This window comes from Bombus pascuorum, chromosome 3, assembly GCF_905332965.1.
Source record: "Bombus pascuorum chromosome 3, iyBomPasc1.1, whole genome shotgun sequence".
Classification (NCBI taxonomy): Eukaryota; Metazoa; Arthropoda; class Insecta; order Hymenoptera; family Apidae; genus Bombus; species Bombus pascuorum.
In genome coordinates, this window is record NC_083490.1 from 14,891,626 (window position 1) to 14,913,181 (window position 21,556).

The following is a 21,556-nucleotide window of genomic DNA, read 5'->3' on the forward strand; positions in this document are numbered from 1 at the left end:
ATGCAATATATTTAGAAAATATTTAGAAGAATATAAATATAAAATAGAATCTGATAATAAGTCTTCGTTGCCACATTTTTCTTGTATGTTCTTACTTATCTTCGCTATCTATGCCACATTGTACGAAATTACAATACAGCTATACTTTTAACTTTGAACTAATCGATTCAAAGTAAAAATATCTTCTCATTGTTTCTAGGCAATCAAATATTACATTAATTAGTGTGTAATTAAAGTAATTTATTTTGGTAATGTAAATAAAAATTAAGTTCTTTGTTTGACTAAAAGAAAAGTCATTGAAAATTAATCTTCTAATTACTAATTCTTGATCCTTAATACATGATTAAATATCAGTTTTATTATTCAAATGTTATCATAATTTTTTCGTCGTGTTGAGTTTTATATACAAAATTTTTGAGATAAAAAGAAAATATAAATATGGCTGTAGATATAAAAACGAGTTAGACAAATAAAATGATAGTATATGCACGTGTAACGTTTTTATTTGAACTTACTCGGTAAAATTTCAAAGTAGTTCTTCTTGAGGATGATGTCGTGTATAAAAAAAGGTTGAATCTAAAATTTTAGCTTATTTATCCTTTCGTATTAGAAACATAGCGTGAGGTATAAAAGAGAAAACTATATATTATATTCCGAACATAGTTGGAAAAACGTTGGATTAAAATGCGTAGGCATACCATGGATAGAATTAGCATTCTAGAATTTCTCTCCGTCATTCTCTTTGAATACTAATTGACTAAATTGTAATTTGTCAGTAAATTATACAGTTGAAATGTCGTTGCAAAATTAAACAATTCCAAATAGTTGGAAATAATTGTTTCGATAATCACTAATAACAATTCATGAAGTAAATACTTCTTACGTTAAGTACTTTGAAAAGTTTCACGCGTAATTTACCTTACTGAAAACCGTATTTATTCATATTCACCTATACTTGTATATAGCTTGTTCATCGATTCATTTAGCAGGTCGGCAATCATTTATGAAACAGCAGCGTTGATTCCACATCGCAAGAAGTCCATAATAGCGTGGTCGAAATTAATGTTAACTGACCGAGTCGCTCTTTACTTCTGCACCTTCGATACTGCGTCCGTTCCTGGCTTTTTGTTAGCCCGTTTAATCTGAGTAAGCATTCGATGCTATGAATGCATTCCTGGCGAATTGCATGGTGTACATAACGCCTGTCATGAATTTCTTGTTAATTGTAGTTTGCTTGGAGAACGTCTGATTATATCCCGTTATAGCAAACATAATTTGATTATATTCTCGAGTAAACATAGAGTGTCGAATAAAAAGAATGAAAATGTTAAGTATCTCGAGACGTATGTTTTATAACATTATATTAAATATTTTTCGTCTTAATTAAAATGTCCTATTTATCATTCCAAAATATTCCAGAAAACTGAAGTTCTATCATTTGCTTTATGACATGTTCACCTTTTCTCGTTTAATTAAAAATATTTAGTCATTATTCTGTAACAGTCTGTGTAATATAACTTTACTTAAAAGATTAAAAACACGGGAAACTAAAGTAGGAACATTACAAATTTTTTCAGAAAATCCTCGGAGGTTTCCTAATTTTGAGAAACCACAACAATACAGATGATACGTTTTTACCCAGAAATGCCGTAAATACCAAAATAAAATTTATTATAAATTACGTATTTATATTTATATTTATATTCAACGAAAGTGGTGTTCTTGATTAAAAATAAGAACATACAGAGTCTAATATAAAGTTTTGGAAAGTGCAAGAATATTTTTCAAATTTGTATATTCTAGTGACCTAATCATAGAAAATGGTGTATGGTTTAATAACATGAATTTAAAGCGAATAATTATGTGTTATTGTAATTATAAAGAGAGATTATAGCAAAGATTCATACACGGAATGTGTCTTATAATACGGATTGTATTCTATGTGTAAACTTTCGTTTCACTTTGACAAATGAAATTTGAATTCTGTCTTAAGCCTCGTTCAAATTAATGCAAGTAACTCGAAACCCCTTTCTGTATTTGGTTAACTTGAAATATCCTTTCGTATTGTCACTCTTATCTTTATTTCATCAAGTCGCTTGACTTCAAGCTTCAAGGAAGTTTGTCTGGTTTCAACTATTTTCTCATTTGAAGGGAATAGCAGTTGTTATGTTATTCCGAGTTTCGTACTTCTTGACATTAACTGCCTAAATCAAGTCAATTTCTTTTGAACTTTATATTCAGTCACATGTACAATTTATATGCATAAAATTTGTATTATATTCAGAATTACAATTAACATTATAATTAATATCGTACATACATATTGTATAACCAATACCTTTATTTTTCGTTAGATATTTATTTGAAGCTACGTTACTTTAATTCAAACGACTTAAATTCGAATAACTAGACTAACCTGGTGAAGCTGAGTCTAATGAACCACCTGACAGGCATCTTATGATTGCACGTCAAAAAATGATAATTATGCGCTCTTGAAATTCGATTCTATCCACGCTTGAAAGCGTTGATGTCATAATTCGTAGTTTTCTCTGGAATGTTCATTATGATTTTTCAATTAAGTTGTGCGAGGGAACAGATTCTTGCTTTCTAAATCAGAATGAATATTTTCAGAAATATAACTTCAATAAAGACTTCGCTGAATGAATGGAATAGAAATTTGATGTTTATTGACAGAGATGTGATATGTGATATTATTATTTATCGCATGCACGTTGAATGTTATTAGGCATAATATATTCTTATCGACGACAAAGAGCAAATGATATGCATTGACTGTTGAGTTCAAATTCATCAATATTCACGGAGAATGAAAGAGAGAAATTCTAAAATAATAAACAGTGTCGTCCACCTGCTACGCAAATTGTTTTTTTTTATTTTTATTTTCGTGATGTGTGAAATAAGACAATTCAGTGTCACTAATTTAAGTAGTAAACACGATTTTCGCTAAAAATTTAATTTTTAAATATATTTTCGAAAGAATATTATCCATTATTGTATTTACTTCCTGTCATTATATTATTATTACATGCATATAGTTGACAAATAATGGTAACTTACATCACAATATACACACACATACAATACATGCGTACATATTAGAATTACATAATTTTTACAGTATTTAATACCAATTAGCTTCTTTACGTAGTCTGTTCGTTAATCAGATGAAATTCTTCTGAAAAATAAAAATATACTCAATACTGATTCAATTCTTACGATATGAACTGAAAATACGAAAAAGCTGTTAAAAGATAGCGGAAGCATAAAATACAAAGTAGAAGAAAGAGACAAAATTATAAAAGATGCAAAACTGTAACAGGTTTGTAGAGGAAATTATTTCATATTATGTATACTGCTCGTTAGAGGATTTCAGCTTCTATTTTTGGTACGGTAGTGTCAATGGCGAATACAGTAGTAACCGCACATAGAGCATGGCCAGTCAGAGAACGTAAATCTCACGGTGGAAAACTAAAAGGCGGTCACACTGGCCGTTCCCGGTTGAATTTTCGATTCGTTGAGCTCTAACTTTGTCTACCTAAGCGCTTAATCTCTGCGCGAAGCAATTTATGTTATTGAAACGCCTGTCGACTCTGCCCTCTGTAATCACTTGCATACGAGATAAACTGTAAACCACTGACCAGACCACTCAATATACTCTACATTCCTATTTTAATTAATTACTTGTAATCATTGATAGCTTATGTATTACTTACTGATAACTAGGCCGTGTTACACACTATCAGACCTTCCAGTTGACTGAAATGAACTGAGTGTTCGGAATAAGTTTATTATTTTATCCTTTTGAAGCAAATAATTTTAGCTAGGAAGATATCATCACAAGCAACGAACCGTGTTTGCATATTTCATTATGCAGATTGTCATTATACATATGTACGTCAAACTTGAAATAGAGAAGAGATACATATAACATATAACCGTTGCAAATATGAACAACAAAGAAAGCAGTGGTGTATATATGTATATGTTTCACATCGGCAGAATTGATTTTATGACCCTTGTTGAGATTAATCATTTTCTGTTCTTCTCTGTGAGGATTATGAACTGCTAAAATCTAGACTCCCTTTTTTCTACCACCCATATATATATATAAAATTAATGAATATATATTCTAGATTAATCACATAAAGATACAGTAATTTCATTTTCAAATTTTTCAATTTTAAATTCAATTCTATTCAGAGTTAGGTAAAAATAAAAGAATTTTGTATACTTTCTTTAAAGAATAAATTAGATTTTTCTAATGTTTCATTTGCGTATTTCATAACGAAATTTTAAATAATTTCTGTAGTTTTTATTTATACAGTTTTGTTTCATACAAATTCTTAATTAAGTATCTTTTTATTTAAATCAAACAGTAGATTTTGAATGCCAAATATTGAAATATAAACAATACATATAGAATCGAAAATTTAACGGTTGTTGGAAAACTAAAAGAATTTACGAATGAGGTCAAGAACCATAAACAAGTTTTCCGAACCACAAAGAATCGCGCATTGCTGTGACATGTATTGACAAAACTTTATTTTCCGTTCGTATTTGCGCACAGTTTCCAGCAAATAGATTTGACCGTTTGTCTACGATTTTATTCACACATACGTGAATGCGAGCAAACCACTTTCCGCGAAAATGGAATCCAAAAAATAAAATACATAAAAGAGAAATAGAGAAGCTATCGAGAATGCATTCGAGAAAGTGAAGGCAAACAAGCAAGAAGAGCCGAATGATCAAAGTCACAATTTAATTCGATTAAGGATTATTCACCAAAACCTTTTCTACTGCGTTTATGTTTTTTTTTTTTTTTTTCTTTTGGACGTCTTATTGTTATTTCAGAAGCACAAATATTGGCTCTAAAGACGTGCACAATATCCTATTTGCGATTATGTGTTTCAGATTGAAAAAAAAAAAAAAAAAAAAGGAAACATAAAATATAACTACATTACCGCTGATAAGTATCTGAAAACTTTAGCCGATTTGTAGAAACAGAACAGGAATGTTAATAGAATGCATGAATTAATGAGAAACTAATAGTTAGAAGCAATCTTTATCACTTTCTTGTATAATCAACAAATCGTATTCCTTTGTTTAAAAATTTACTGGTAGTATATATTAAAATTTGAAACATGATTCATCGATGTATCCACTGGTTCCAAAAATATCATTGCTGGAATTGCGTAATCTTTTGTTATTTCCAATAGCAGTTGAAATAACTTAGACGTTTATCCTAAGTGAAATATGTTCATTTCTGCAGCATTTTTGAACGCATATGTCCACCCGTTACCGTAAATATACGATGGATCAGACCAAACATTTTCGGAAGGAATTTGTCTGGGTGTTACAAAACCTAGCACACACGCGAAGGCATTTAAAATACAGGAGACATTTTTCTTGTAACTGGCTCGGCATTTCCAGTGGGAGAGAGAATGTAGGCAGCAGTTCGATGCGGTCGAAAGACAAAGGAATGATAAATCGTTACTGTGTCTCGCGAATAAAGTCTTTGCAACTGGTCGTGTGCGAATCAGTACGTACGTATTACTTGGTATTATTGTGCGAAACGCGGCCTGTGTATTTCATTCTAACGTCATCGGCATGCCAACGTGCAGGTGCAGTGCAACGACAGGACCGCTGCATCACGCATCATAGTCGCTAAATAAGTTTGAAAGCCGCCGGTGATAAATTTTCATTGTACCTTCATCGTACGTCATATATTTCTTAGCCCTCTACTGTGTTCGTATAAATGTGTATCGGAAACATTTTTTCAAACGGCGTACGCTGTAAATATCGCAACATGAGCAAGTCAATAATTCATTGACCAAGCAATTCGAGTATTCGAATGCAAGACAAGAAGTATTAGTTAAAATCTTATTGAGAAAACTTATAGACTGATCTTTAAAAATATTGAAGCACAATGTGAGAGCTATAGGTGAGAAATATATATAAATAAGTAAAATTCAATATGTTGTCAACCAACTTTACATTAAAGCCATCCTTTCATTTGATTTGAGGATTAAACATGTATTTTTGCGACTTTCTTGAACATATATGAACATATTGATAACATTAGTTATGCAGATCACTGGACTAACACCATACAATACAAAATACCATAGATTCATTACTTAATTTTGAAAGATTTATGTCTTCGAAGCTATAAAAGTCTTTTTTTTAGTTCAATGACATAAATGTCAAGAAATCAGTAAAGATATTTATTAGTTGACTTAAGTGAATTTTTTGTCCAGAATTAGGTATTATTGATATGGTTCTGGTATCTAACTGGGTATTATAAATATAATTTTATTCTACCGTCTCCTAGGAAAATTCACCTTAAAAATTCGAAAATGTGTCAATATATTATATTCCTCAATTATTATTCTTCTACAATATACGTATGTAGGTGACAATCTTTTGCATGCAGTTCTAATTACGTGTAAAAATTCACATAAATCAATTAATCAACCCAACAATAATACACAATGCACTTGATTGACTTTTAAAATTTGTTATATTTGTTTGCAAATTTTATTTACATAAATTTGTAACGATCAATGATCGATGATCCGCTATTATACATCCCATGTAGGTGCCACATTTATCTTTTTTTACTCATCTTCTTTTTTTTTGCTTCTTTCTGTCTATTTAAACAATTCCGAATTCGCACTTCTACATTTTCGCCAAGTTTCTTCCTAAGATTACGTATTGATTTTGTATGATAAAGACCACATTCAATCGGACGTTGTAACTGTTCAACAGCTGGAATCTGTTCAACGACTGAAATCTGTTCAACGACTGAAATCTGTTCAACGACTGAAATCTGTTCAACGACTGAAATCTGTTCAACGACTGAAATCTGTTTAACGCCTGAAATTTGCTCACTTGAGCTATAAACAGTTTTTTCTCGCAAAGAAAAAAAATCCGCTGCCGTCAGATCTCATGAACAAGGAAGCCGCATGTGAAGAGCAGGTCTACATTCTATCCAAAGTGATCCAAACTTTTCGTTTAAAAATTAGTGATCCGGTCGGCTATGTGGAGCACCATCATGCATAAAATAAATGAAGTAACGACTCTGCGGTGATATATTTTCATGTAATTTGCTTAGGAGACATGAACATAAAAATTTGAAAATATACTGTTGCACTTTTTATCGATGTAGGCAAAAAGGTAGGGCCAATAATATGATTTTCGATAATTCCTGCTCATACGTTTATGGTGAATCGTCCTGGATTAAATTTTTGAACCATTGCACGTATATTTCTGTAACTCCGAATTCTGACATTTTGTCGATTGAGGATGCTACAACTTGAAATACTGCTTTCATCCGTAAATGATACACTCCAAAATACACGCTCCAAAAAGTGTGGATCGCGTTGCAGCTTATATAGCATCCGACGGCAAAAACTTCGTTGAGTGGTGTAGTCATTTGGTTGGAGTGCTTGAACGTGGTGAATTTTGTAAGGACGTAAGTCTTCTTCTCCAATTATGTGTCGCACTGTCAAGTGAGTGATTCTTATTCGACGAATTATTTTACGTAGGTCTAATAGTGGATAAGCACAAGCAAAGGCAATGATTAACTTGTTTCTCTTTACGTCAATCGTTGCGCAGTCGACCTGCATACAGATGTTGCAATATTAAATCATGATCACCAAATTGTCAGCATAGCAGTTGAAAATCACATCGTCATTGGTCGCATCGTCGTGAATTTTACACTTGAGGAATATTGAGGAATATAATATATTGACACATTTTCGAATTTTTAAGATGAATTTTCCTAGGAGATGGTAGAATAAAATTATATTTACAATATCCAGTTAGATACCAGAACCATATCAATAATACCTAATTCTGGACAAAAAATTCACTAGAGTCAACTCACTTTTTATACATCCTGTACATATATATGATTAATCAATAGCAGACTATTTTAATATAGTATATATTGTATGTATATGATATTCGCTAATAACCCTCAGAGGTAGGTGTAACTTTAAATAAATAAAATTCCGCGAATAATTAATGAATCTTCAATGCTATTTTTATATTTTTCGTAATATTAAAACAAAAATTGCCAAAATTGTTTATATAATTTGAATATATTATAATATAAAACAAAATTGAAGATACAAGAAAAAAAAATTTTCTTTTTTGAAGCCTGGAAAAAATGAAAGTTTCTCTTAAAATTATGTTTTTAACTATGAAAAAATATAAACTCGATGTTAATTCTGTTACGTTTCCATCCAATTTCGTAAACTTTCTCTTATTTTTCTTTACTTCTATTAATTTATTAGGTACACTACCCACTAACTTATTTTTTCTTTTAAGTTCAACAATATTTTCTTAGATAGGTGGCTTCTCCTGATCGTAGACTTTTCTTCCTGAAATTCCCCACAGGTTCTCGATTGAGTTCAGATCAATGTTCAATGCTGGCCATGGTAATAATTCTATTTTGAAATCTTGAAACCACTTTTCTGTAGTGTCGATTGTATGAATAGGAGCATTGTAATGTTGAAAAATTGTCTTCTTGTCTTCTATTTCGTAGAAAAGCAATAATTCGTTATGTAACATCTGATATCTTACAGCGTTCAATTTACCCTGCACAATAACAGTATTACTTAACATATCAGCCATATCAAGCGTATAACAGGCATGGTCAATCATTTCTTATGCAGAAAATGCGTTAGAGTCTAATGTTATTCACAACACTGTAAAATAAAAAATATATTTCTAACGTAAAATTAAATTGTTCGTAACTTGAAAATAAGCCTCAAATGAGACTTTTATACAGGAACTTTTTTTATTATCGTGATATCTGGAATCACGCTTTATAAATATCGCCTATATTTTTTTTAACCCTTTGTGTAAGTATTGACAAATTTTATAAATCTAAAAGTGAATAGAATTTAAAGTACACGAAAAATTGTGGCACAGATATTTCATTGTGAAATGTACCAGTAACGTCCCATTATTAATGAAAACAGCTTGCTAGATACACATATTGCAATCATTTATCGCTTTTTACGGATTGCACTCTGCCTATTAATTGATTTTGGGAAATTGTATAATAATTGCATAAAAAGAAATACGTACTAATTATATCCGAATAAGATATAAGTCCTCAAATTTTTATTTAAAGAAAGAAAACAATATTTATATTCGATAAGGTAAATTGTTCCGTATTACAACGGAATTGCTGTGAACGTTAACAAATTTCTATTTGCAATTAGGTAGTAAAATCAACATTTGATTTAAGTTATTACGTTTTATTAAATTTGTTTTATAAAATTGTGTAATGTTAAATGTTAATGTAAAATAATGTTAAATTTTACAAATCAATATACACACATGTATGTAAAGAAAATTTTAATTATTTTTATATTCGCATAAATGTAGAAAAATTTTGTGAATTTTCCTAGACTTAGTACCACATTTGGCATACTGCAAGAAAATTATACTAAAGTAGTATATGTACAAAATTGTAATTATTTCGTGTAATTTTAAATATATAGCTGATTAGTTTTTTCATCTATTATCTTATTGGTAAACTACAAACTGCAAAGAGTTTAAATCTAACACTCTACGAAGTGCACTTGATGCACTTTTCTTGTAAAAGTTTCCCATGTGAAAACATAGCAGTGCAAGATCTAATCTCAGAAAGGAAAGAATTGCACCTTCCAGATTCATCAATCTTCAAGGATAATGTTCATTTAACCATCGTCACACTTGTCTTCCGGAATGTTTCAGGTATCTATCGTTTAATTGTATCCGCGCCCAAACACATACACACACATTCATCAGCAAAGAAAGAATGAAACACTTAAGAATAATTGTCAAACCATCTCTTAGGAAGATAATTGGAAAAATACTTATTTCAAAAATACTTCTAATGGTGAGGTGCTTACATATTATGTTAGAATTGTTAAATTGTGAAAAGATATTTAATGAATATCATTTATTTTAGTTTTATGTTTAATTACTTGTAGTTGGATCTAACATCAATGAACATTTAAACATTTGATGTAATTCAATCAAAAAATTGATATTTTTGTTTTATTTTCAAAGTTATGTTATGTTTGAAGAACATTTCTCTACTGTTGATTATTTACTTCTTGCCATAGGATGAAATACTTTGCTAAGCTTAAGCTGAAACAAGGAATACATTTGCTTAATTCAACTTTCATGTTTATCTAGAACGAATATCTGAAACTTCATAAAGCTTATGTAAACTTTTAAAGTGTGATTAGAAATACATATTTCAATTATTATTATATCCCCGTATTGAAGAAATATAATCACCTAACTCCGCAAGATTAGGTTTCATTAGTCTTTAATTATTACTCTTTGATCTATACTAACTAATATTAGCTATTGTTTTTATCAGTACCTATTAATTGTATATGGTTGCCAGATGATAAGATCAAAGGCTAAAAAATTGGTTTAAAGAGGTTCATACAAGATGTATTTACAAGATATATACAAGATATATACAAGATATATATTTGCAATAATTTTGAAGTATCCAAACACATATGGACGGTTTTACTTGAACTGTATTAATGTTAGTCTAACAAAAATAGTTTTTTAATATTTAAAATTCAGTATGGCATTTACGTTATATTAAGTAAAAGATAATAGATTAGATTTGACCCTCTTTCGTTAGGTGTAAGGTTAGGTTTCAACACCAGATGTAGATTTCAACATTATCGCTTACCTTCTTCACCATTTCCAAGGAGTATAGTTTCTCCATCTTCTCTTCTCCATGTAATATTTGGAGTTGGAGATCCTTTAGCAGCGCAACGTAATGTAACGTTGCTTCCTTCTCTGACTATCATATCCGTACTTGTCATATAGTCTAAAATATCGGGCGGAACTGAAAAGAGAAAAATTGCAAATTACACTAAAAAGGGAAAGGTTACCATTATAAATTATTACGTTAAATCTTTTTAGTTCGTTGCGATGTAAACTTTTATTATTCTGTTTTAAACAATTCTTGTGTGATTTATAAATAAGGATCTAGTTGAAAATAAATATGCATTTGTATTTTTACCGTAATCGACGACGGAGAAATTCACAAGCGAAAATAATCCTCGCAAGATTCAACAAGAGAATAAAAGTATTATTAAGACTAAGAAATTGTATGAAGCTTCCAAATCGTATATTCTTTCAAAAAATATAGAATTACTAAAGAAAAATCTTCAAACTAGAAACATTAATTATATTTGAGTATGATCAAAATAGAAAAATACTTTCCCATCTCTGCTTCAACAATACTTTAAAGATATTTTCAATGATATTCGAAGTATTAAATAACTTAGTATTAAGCATTAAAAATACTTCTTGTGTGAAATTCTATAATATTTGCTCCTATAGTGTTAAAAAATACTTATTGTTAATATGTATAGGTGTCACAAATTTGAAGAGTTTCAAAATATTTACAACAAAGATAGTAATAAAGGCTACAAATAACAATTTATGACACGAAAGATTAAAAATACAAGAACCCACTTTCATAAGAAACTGAGAACGTTTTTAGCGAATTAAGAAGTAAATTAAGCTTAAGAAGATTAAAACCATTTTTCAACAAAAGATCCAATATTATTTTTTGATCAACCTAATACAGAGTGCTTCGGACAGTAGTACACGTTCCATTACGCAGGGAGTAAAATTAGGTAAGCATTGTTCTACCCACTAAACAGAAATTTGATCAGAATTAAGAAGTACTCATTTTTCCCAATTCTCAAGAAACAAATGTTAAAACCACCATAAATATTTCTTAAAGTAGATAATCAATAACAAGACGCATACACCCTCAGTTACTATCATAACAATTATTATAGTATTGTTTCTTTCATTCAACAGCACAGCAAATACGGATATAATGTTGCAGTAATTAAGCTTAATTAATCAACAATCTTGAATATCTATAAGTAAATATTTGAGTACGTTAGAAAATTAAATTAATTATATATATGAAATGTATGCGTAGATATCTATATAAACATAAAGTTTTAGATGAGAGAAAGATAATCAATAATATATCAAAATCAAAGAAAAATACATTTAACATCTTCAGATTTTGCCGAACAAGTTGCCAATATTTGAATCATTGCCCAAAGCAATGTTTGTTATCTGATTTTATTATCGCAGAAGCAATTATGTTTACTATACTATGTTCAAAATCTAATTATCCATTTAAACCCAAAGCTACTGAGAAATACATCCTATCGTTCTGTTTAAATACTTCATCACTCTATTTCTTGCTTTTCCTTTCTCTGTTTTCTCTGCATTTTTGCTCGTTTTAAAAACAGCAAACGGAAACGTACAAGTACACATATATGTACAATGTACAACATGCACTCCACTCCAATTTGAAGCGTATCAAATTGAAGAATAGTTGTAGATGAAAAAGGAAGTGACCTTAGTTAAAACGGTATTGTTCGACAATTATTTGGTATCTCTGAATTTTTACTTACCGAGAAGTTTGAAAGAAAGGTTTACGCAACAGGAAGTAATATGCATTAGGAATTAATGGAAAAAGCATGTGATACATTTTCAGAAATTAAAGGAAATTAATAAGAAATCCATACTCTGAACTGGGACTACAGAAATAGGAATTTCACAAATTATGTTTACAAAACTCTCGTACTATGAACTTCCAGAATTTAAGAACTTCGAGAATTTTACACTTTTGTGAAATATTAGAACATTACAAACTGTGTAAAATTACATGTACTTGTGTATTTAGAATTTTCTAATAAGTAAACGTTATTACTTTGTTAAACATATTTAGCGTTGAAGAACATTTTTAATTCATTTGCTAAACGTCTGACTCTAGGAACAGTGTGGGATCGTTAACAATGTTGCTACTATTGCCACTTGGGCTTTGGTAGTAGCAAGATGATTCTGAATGTGATTACTTGCGTGGTATACGTCTTGGCTAAGGATGTTTTAAGCATCTATCCTAGAATTGTTTCCAAACTACACAATACTATTTGTTGATTACCATCTTTGCTTTGTCGAATGATCAGAAGATGCTCCAAAATAAATCCATGAATACATCTTGACCACTGCCATTCACCTGAGTGATAGCATTAGGTAGGAAAAATTAATTTCTGGACCATTAGACATTAATGGACGAATGCAAAATCAACAAAAAATTTAAGTACTTAAAAGGGATATAACAAAATAATGGCAATAATAAAATCACCTCGCCAAGTACTATACGACATAAATAATTATATTTAATTTCTGGTTTCTATCACAGAATACAAAATTATATTATATGAAAATATGGAGATGCATCATAGCAAACTAATCTTTTGCATGTAATGCATGTTTTTACACAATTTTGAGATGTCTGGGTTATACAAGTAGATAGTTCTATCCCTTTATGCCGAACCTCTCCGTCACAGCCGCAAGATGTAATCGAGCATTCTCGTGAATTTTCCGGGTTGTTTGTTGCTTCCGGTTGCTCATAAATATTTTAGCATTTCACAAGAAGCAAAAGCGTTGCTTTGATCAAATTAGAGTATCAATCTCCTCAATCATTTTTGAGGAGTCACTGCACTTATAGAGCATCATATTGAATAATTATGTTATATTTATCAATAATCATCGACTGATGATATTGGGATATTTTGTCTATCTTTTGTTCATTAGTCAGTAGGTTCATTTTCAATCTATCAGCAGCACTAATTTCTTTAAAATTGTATTCCGATATTATCTTTTACTTATAGAAATTATGTGATGCATATGACGCATGTAAAGTATTATTAAACAACATTGTTGTATGTTTCAACATATAAGGCCCGATGTAGAGGAGCGATTTTTTGACATTGTTTTCTCGTTGTATCGTATGTCTTCTTTCACTTCTCCATTTAAAAACAACAAAGACAGATGTATGACGCAACAAGAACGCGACGTCGAAGAGTCGTTCGTCTACACCGGCCTTAAGAAACTTAGAATATTATCAATATTATATGTATATATTACAACAACCAACTAAAGATAATAAATTATACTAGATACGTGATATAATAGAATACTAAATTGGTGAACTTGTTGAATATACTTCTTCACTGATTTAGATGCGCTTGAAATTCGTTGTCAAGATCATCACTCCGAACAAGGTTTTCCTATACATATGTATAACGGGTAGTCGGTCATAGTTTTTGAATCATACACAAAACTATGTTTGTTAACGTAGACAATGTACTTTGTAAGAAATAGATTTTGACAAATTTACTGATCGAACACACGTCGTACTTATTTGTGGGAAATCCAATATATTTTTCCTTCTTTATAACATCACTGGATTTAGATTCACTCACGTATACCGTCCCTACACGGTCCGCTTACGCTGGCTACCAGCTGTCACCACTTAAATATTCTAACCCTACCTACTCCTTTCCATTTGGAATTCAGTGACTGGAATTTTTAGTATTTTTTCGCTGTTTATATGCCACTATAAAGATATTAAAAAAAGTTCCTGTTAAAATTCATGTAAAGGTATAGACACATTGACAGCTTCACGCGACATAATACCTGACATGCTTTTCCGTATAACCCGGTAACTAAGATCAGGCACCCGTTATACGTATAGAAAAAAGTACTTCATAATAATGATCTTGACAACTTATTTCAAGGATATCTAAGTCGATGAGGAGGTAGTTATTCGACAGGTTATCATTAAATGTCATTTAATATATGAAATGTAATGAATAACCAACCTACAACATCCAAGTAACCGGTTTGACTCTTCATCGGATCGGTGTTTATTTGACACATGTAGGCACCTCGATCGGATTCGCTCACGTCGCGTATGTGTAAATGCCATGTTTTTCGCTCAGTATGCGTTACTCCAATCCTATGATTCTTTGTAATCACGTGATTAGCTATTGTTAAAATAGTTTGTGTATCCACTCGCAACCATGCTACCTGAAAAAAGAATAAGAAATAAAGATATATAGTTTACTTGAACAATCTAAATACACAGCAACTTTATTTAATAATTTATTTACATGTATAATATTAAATTTGCTTGAATTTTCATTAACTTGAATTATTAATTTCATATTATTCATAACGTTACAGTTACAAATGTATTTTTCATTCTTATTGTATGCAAATGTATTAATACAACAACAAGGCGATCAATTATAAATATCTATGATAGAAAAGCTGGATATAACCAATTTTGAGAATGTATTAATTAAAATTCTTTTACTACAGTCAACTGTTTTAATTTGAAGTTTGTAGAACATTTGTACGTCGTTTTATGTAATGGACTTAATGTTTTCACAGTCAATAGAGATAGACATGTGATAAAGCCATAATACAGTGTAGGAGTAATTTATGGAAACAGGATCCGTTCTTCCTTTGATCTAATCCTTTCGTTGATTTTACTGGACTGACAGCATTTCTACCTTGTCAAACTGTCAGTTACTGAAGTGATTAAGATCGTTGAGGTCCTAGAAGGACTATTTTGATTTTGAGATATTCAGTAACTCATTACCAACATAACTAACTCAACATCAAATTACGAGAGATGAATAAGGATTAATATCATTATTAAAAAATACCTATGTTATTTCTCTTATGGAATAATTAATAACTAAAAATAATTTTGGTGTTACTACTGTTAAAAAAATACTATAATACTATGTTACTATAATATTAATAATGATAATATACTTTTAGGAAGTAAAGTATGTTATTTACTTTATGAAATCTCTTTGGTACCAACTCGGATTTTTAAATCTTTACTTTTCATATTTGATATTTGTGTATTTATTATAATAAAGTTATATATTTATTAAATATAATGATCTTGTCTTTCTCTTGGTCTTCGAAAATAAAGCAACGTGATAAATATAAATATTAAGTTATTAAAAAATACTATCCAGTAAAGACAAACGGTGTTTGACATTACGCAAAATAAAATAACGGAACAATCTTAATACAATCGTGTATCGGCTACAGTGCTAATAAGATAACTGACGCAAATAGCAATAAAAAACAAAGCCGAAAACAATTTTTTTATTCTTGATTTTCGTCTTATTTCGGCATCAAGAATCACCCCTCAAATTATTTTAAAACAGTAACTGAACACCCTGTATAACATATTGTACACTATACAAGCTATTATGACCTGACGTATCCGTCAATGATCGACGATTTATTATTATCCAAGACTTCGATCTATTTTACTAGATATTTAAAATTACGATCATGGAAATGATTAAATAAAGTTTTATACGACGTATTAAAAAACTGAAATTTATAACATCATGGAAGTAAATATTAAATTAAATAGATATTTACGCAATATTATGTTTTATTATTATATTTTAATAACTTAATATCGTTTATATGATTTGTATAAAATTTCATAGAAAGAAAACTAGAAAATATCATGTATACCTATAATCAAGGAATATTTTATATTTAATAACTTGAAGTTTAATTAACGAAAATAATAAATTAATAATTATAAGATACGTATTTACCAAAGTATAAGTCAATATTAACGGAACATAACAAAATTAAATGAGTGCAACAATTTTACAAATAATCGGATAGATGTACAGATATTTTTACATACATATTTAATACTTTCAATTAAAATATAACATGGCTATTAATTATAGTATTTTGAAACATCATTTAGCCAATCTGTTTGAACAATGAATACCATAATGTATAGCGTCAATAGGATACAGCGCCAACCAATCCTGATTTATAGTCCGCCGCGCGCCGTTACCGTTCAGACAGGATAATTAGAACGTGGCTGTAAGAATTCAGCCAACAAAATTTTTCCTCTTCAAGTCGAGAGCAAATTCTCGTGTTTTTCAGAAAATTCCTTCCTTAATCATTCCTCCATCTAGTCCATTCCTTCTTCTATTTCTCCCTTTTCCCTCTTACTTATTCTAGTATTTGTTTCTTCGTTTTTCATTTCTCTTAGTTCCTATCCAATTAATATGCCACGATTTATGTACTATGGAATTTATTTTACGCTTGAATATCAACTTAAGATTTAGTAGCTTCTAATTAATGAATATAAAAGACTAACATATTCACTAGTTTAGCCATTTTGTTATTAGTAGTAGCCTTTAAAATAATTGAAGAACTGATTCGATTAGCATTATTGTTTAATTAGTAGAACGTCCAATAATAATTGGAGAATGTGATGCACTATTTATGGATATAGCACAATGTTACATGAACGATAGTAACGATCATATACTTACGGACAGTTGCAAATTCGAATTTTGTTTACGAGATTGCAAAATTAGATATAAGCAAACGAAAGTTTCTTGCATGCGGAGTAAGTTTAAACTACTTTAAATTACTTTATATGGTAGACAAAACTAAGCTTACCTTTCAATATTAATACATTTTATTACGATTTTTAATATCAGCTGCAATATTTTAAGCGATCGTGCTTTTCATATTTTACATATTTATTGGTTTTTAATTTATAATACATTAATATCTAGTTTGTATAGCTTTTTGTTTTATAGTTTCACCATATTTTGGTGGCATAAATTGTATTAATTTAATGCATCTCTTTCTCGGTATAGACTTTCGACCATTTTCGATAACAGTAGATACAATTTTTCTAAATTCGTTTGCTTTATTCCTTCACGAATTTTTTGACGTCGATCCATAACGTTTACATCGTTTTATTTAATACTTTGTTCGCTTAAAAATTGTTTTACTACCCGAACCATGTACTTCGAATCAATATCGACTTGGTAGTTCCGGTCGTTTGGCATTCGATCACGGGCAGGTGGGAGTAGCACATCTTTAATTATTTCTATGTACCTACGTAAAACAGTCCCGCTATGCGATATATGGTATCGATTCCGTTAATAGTCATTGCACTCCGGACGAAGACTAAATCTCTCCACCATCTTCGATCGTGAATTTGTTACAATCTTTATCTCTTTTGTAGTGTCTTATATATATTTTTCTATCAAAATTAAATTGAATATTGTCTCATCCGTGAAAGTGATTTTAGACCACTGCTCCAGAGCCCAATTCTAATGTTCTTTAGCAAATGCAATTCTTTCCCGTCTAATTACTTTGTGTGATTGAGCCAAACCCTCGTTAGCAATAAACATAAACGGCTTGTTTAGAGATTCTGTTCCAGGAAGTGGTGGATTTCTTAAAACATATATTCATTATTGTACGGACGCGTTTATCTCCGATAGTGGACACAAACGTTGTGTGCTGATATAGTTGTTGTTATTGGGTAAGAAGAATCGAAGTTTACACTTTTTTAAACGCAATAGTACCAGGGAACTTGTACCTTAATAAAAAAGTACAAGTGTGTAATGGAGTACAGCATAATGTATGTATTTCGTTGTTTGTATTATGATGTTTCTGCTAATCGATTACTAGAATATGTATACTGATTGAATATTGAAATATGTCTATACTGATTGATGGTTCGCATATGTATACCGATGGAAAACTAGAATATGTATGTTCCGCCTGGATTGTCCGAGCTTTCAAGTTTGTTCAGGACACACGTTGATTGGTTATTGTTAAAAATTAATTTTCCAATCAACGGCGTTCCGAATGTCACGACAAATATCACGTTTTCTGGCAGCTTCTATATCAACTTACAGTCGAACATATAATTTGATTCTACAATTTCAAATTACACAACGGAGAAATATTTTTTAAAATAATGAAGCACAGTGATCCAGCGATTTCGGGTTTTATTACCACTATCTTTTAACTGCCGTCATCACATGTATAACATTCATTAACACACGGTTACAACCGTTTATAACCGATACCAAATCCCAGCGATATTGCATCGCTCGTCTACGAAATAATACAGCATTAAACTGTGAGATCGCGTCGAATTGCACTTGTTTTCGTTATTTCGATGTGATTATTTTCCTTTACTTATGTTAGAAATCTCTGGAATATGTCTAATGCACGAATTATTCCATCGAGAGACAAAAACTTTTTAATTTAATACGGTACATATTATGTCCTTAAGTATGTGTCCATTTAAATTGTTATGTATACCTAAAGATGAAATTCTTATAAATTTGTTAATATTGGCAGGTTAGCGAAAGCTTTTTTGCCTATTAAATAGAATATCTAGATTTCTTAACATAGCACACTTACATACTCATCCTGTATACAAATAACTTGCGTTTAACCACATCTGATTTTGTAATTTTATAAATAGATTTTAAATGTCTCAAGTACTAAAAATAGTATATTACTTGCGAAAATAAAGCAAAGCAAAGCAAAGCAAAGGAAAACAAAACAAAAATATTACTTGTAGTATTATATCTGAAGATTGACTTTGCGAGACGTAGATTCTTGAATTCTTGTTATTGATATGAGATAATTCTTTTGAATCATATACAGCATTAACATTTTTTATCCTTCGTTGCTATTGTTCTAATAATATTTCTTTGTTATTAGAAAACTTTCTTATAAGGTTCTCATAAATCCTATTAAATGGGGAGTCTCAACAAATGTGATACAATAAGGATTCTACGTGAAAAACAAGACAAAAGTATAGAATAAAATTCTTTCATATTTAGCTCAATTTTCTTGAAAACGTAGTATCAGATGATAAAAGGTTTATTCTATATTTTCGACTTGCTTTTTTAATAATTTTATAATTGCGCTAGAAATTTTATATAAAAATTTTGATTAGTAAATGCATATATATATATAAAGTGCTACATTATTAGCATATATGTATTAGATGGACGGATAGAAAATATTTTTTCATTGTATCATCCCACTGCTACCGAAGTGCACAGTGTACATCTTTTACCCTATTGCGACAGCTGCTGAAAGCGACGTGGTATTCGAATAGTGACAATGGTAATGCATTCGTTGTATTTAATCAAGCGTCAAACAATCGTTCACGTTGAGTTAACTGAGCGTCACACCCAGCGAATCATCCACGTTCTGTGTGACCACGAGCCTGGATAAAATGGTTGCCGTTTGAGAGGCATTATTTCTCCCTAGCAACTGGTGCCTTGTCTCTCTCGATGTCCATCACAATACCTTCGCACAGGCACTCCTCCATAGTAATCGTATCACTTACAACTATTGTATTACATAGTCTTAAGATGTAATGGAATTCATCTTTATTTGTGAACGCTTCCCTTCCATTTATAAATCATAAATTTTGTGAATGAAAGTATGATTATTTCAAATTGTAGAAATAGATTTATAGATCTTATAGCTATAATATAAAAATTTTTAATTGTATTCATAATTTTTATATTTATTTTGAGTCAATATTAAAATAATTATATGTATTTTACATTTCCAATATTCCCGATATTAAGTCACGCGTTGATTTCGAGAATAAAAATGGTACATTAAAATACCAAATTTTAGTAAAATGCTGTGTTACATACTCTTCATTGTAATTTTAAATGAAGTATCCTGTCTGTCCAATGATTGCTTATTAGAAAAAGTATACTATTAAACTAATACAAGCATTTCAGAAAACGATATTTTAATTTCACGCAAAATTTGTTCATACGTGATTTTATTGTTATCCGATTAAATTTTAATTACTCAATTATTCGATAAAATTGAATGTTAGAAATGCAACGTGTTTTACATGTATATAGTTATATATATATATACGTTTATATGTACGTATTGTATTGAAATATGTAATATGTAAATATGTAATTGTAAATTAATTTACAATTGCACACTCGGAAATATGTGGCAGAAACGCAGGCAAGAAGTGCTGCTGAGCTTATATTATAGGTAGTATAATGCCTTCAAAATACAGAGGTTTAGCCAACAGGATGTATGTATTACGTCACGTTTTGTAAATTCTGATCTCGACTAATTAAAGTGTCCATTCACTTTAAAGTCATTTCAACTGTACCGGTGAACCATTTTTTGTTTAAACATTTTGCTCGTTGATTAGCATGTATGGTCCCTTTCAGCGAAGTGTAAAAAAGGAACACGTGAAACGTAATAAAAGTTCAATTTCTATCGAATTTTTAATAGAAACATCATTGGAATTTAGTTACTACACGATTCGTTGCAATTACACGTTCATTTACTCCATGCGTTTCATAGTGTAAGATTTTCCAGAGATTACACGATTCCTATTATGTGATTCCTGCTTCGTCTGCTTATTCTCTTTTGTAACCGGAGACAAAGGACCTTAATACCTTAAGCTTCGTTTCCCATTTTCTTGCACATGAGTGATTACCTGCAACTTTTTCAGTGAGTTCTCGAAAGAAGATCGTAACTTAAATCTACCAGCAGCAATGAGAATACGAGTATATTGCTAGTATGCATTATTCTCTCATGCGCTTAACTGCTTTTGATTGTCATGTCTATCAGATCAGACGAAACAGATCACTATGCATTAGTATTTCAATGCAAGTATAACCTTTGCAAAATAACATGTATATTACAATATCATATCAGCGTAATACTCTTTCTTACTTTCACATTGAGAACCCAAACAACATTTCACTCTTGAACCTTTTTCCGGTTGAAC

The 21,556-nt window shown here is 30.3% G+C and overlaps 1 protein-coding gene across 1 annotated transcript in view; it reads right to left on the reverse strand.

The window, feature by feature from the left end:
* The window catches only part of LOC132904916 (neurotrimin-like), a 242,275-nt gene that overhangs the window by 26,233 nt on the left and 194,486 nt on the right, over positions 1-21,556 (reverse strand). The window contains exons 3-4 of the mRNA XM_060955755.1: positions 14,760-14,967; positions 10,742-10,900 (exon numbers count right to left, since the gene is read on the reverse strand). Of these exons, the coding sequence (XP_060811738.1) occupies positions 10,742-10,900; positions 14,760-14,967 (367 nt within the window). The remainder of the gene's footprint in view (positions 1-10,741; positions 10,901-14,759; positions 14,968-21,556) is intronic.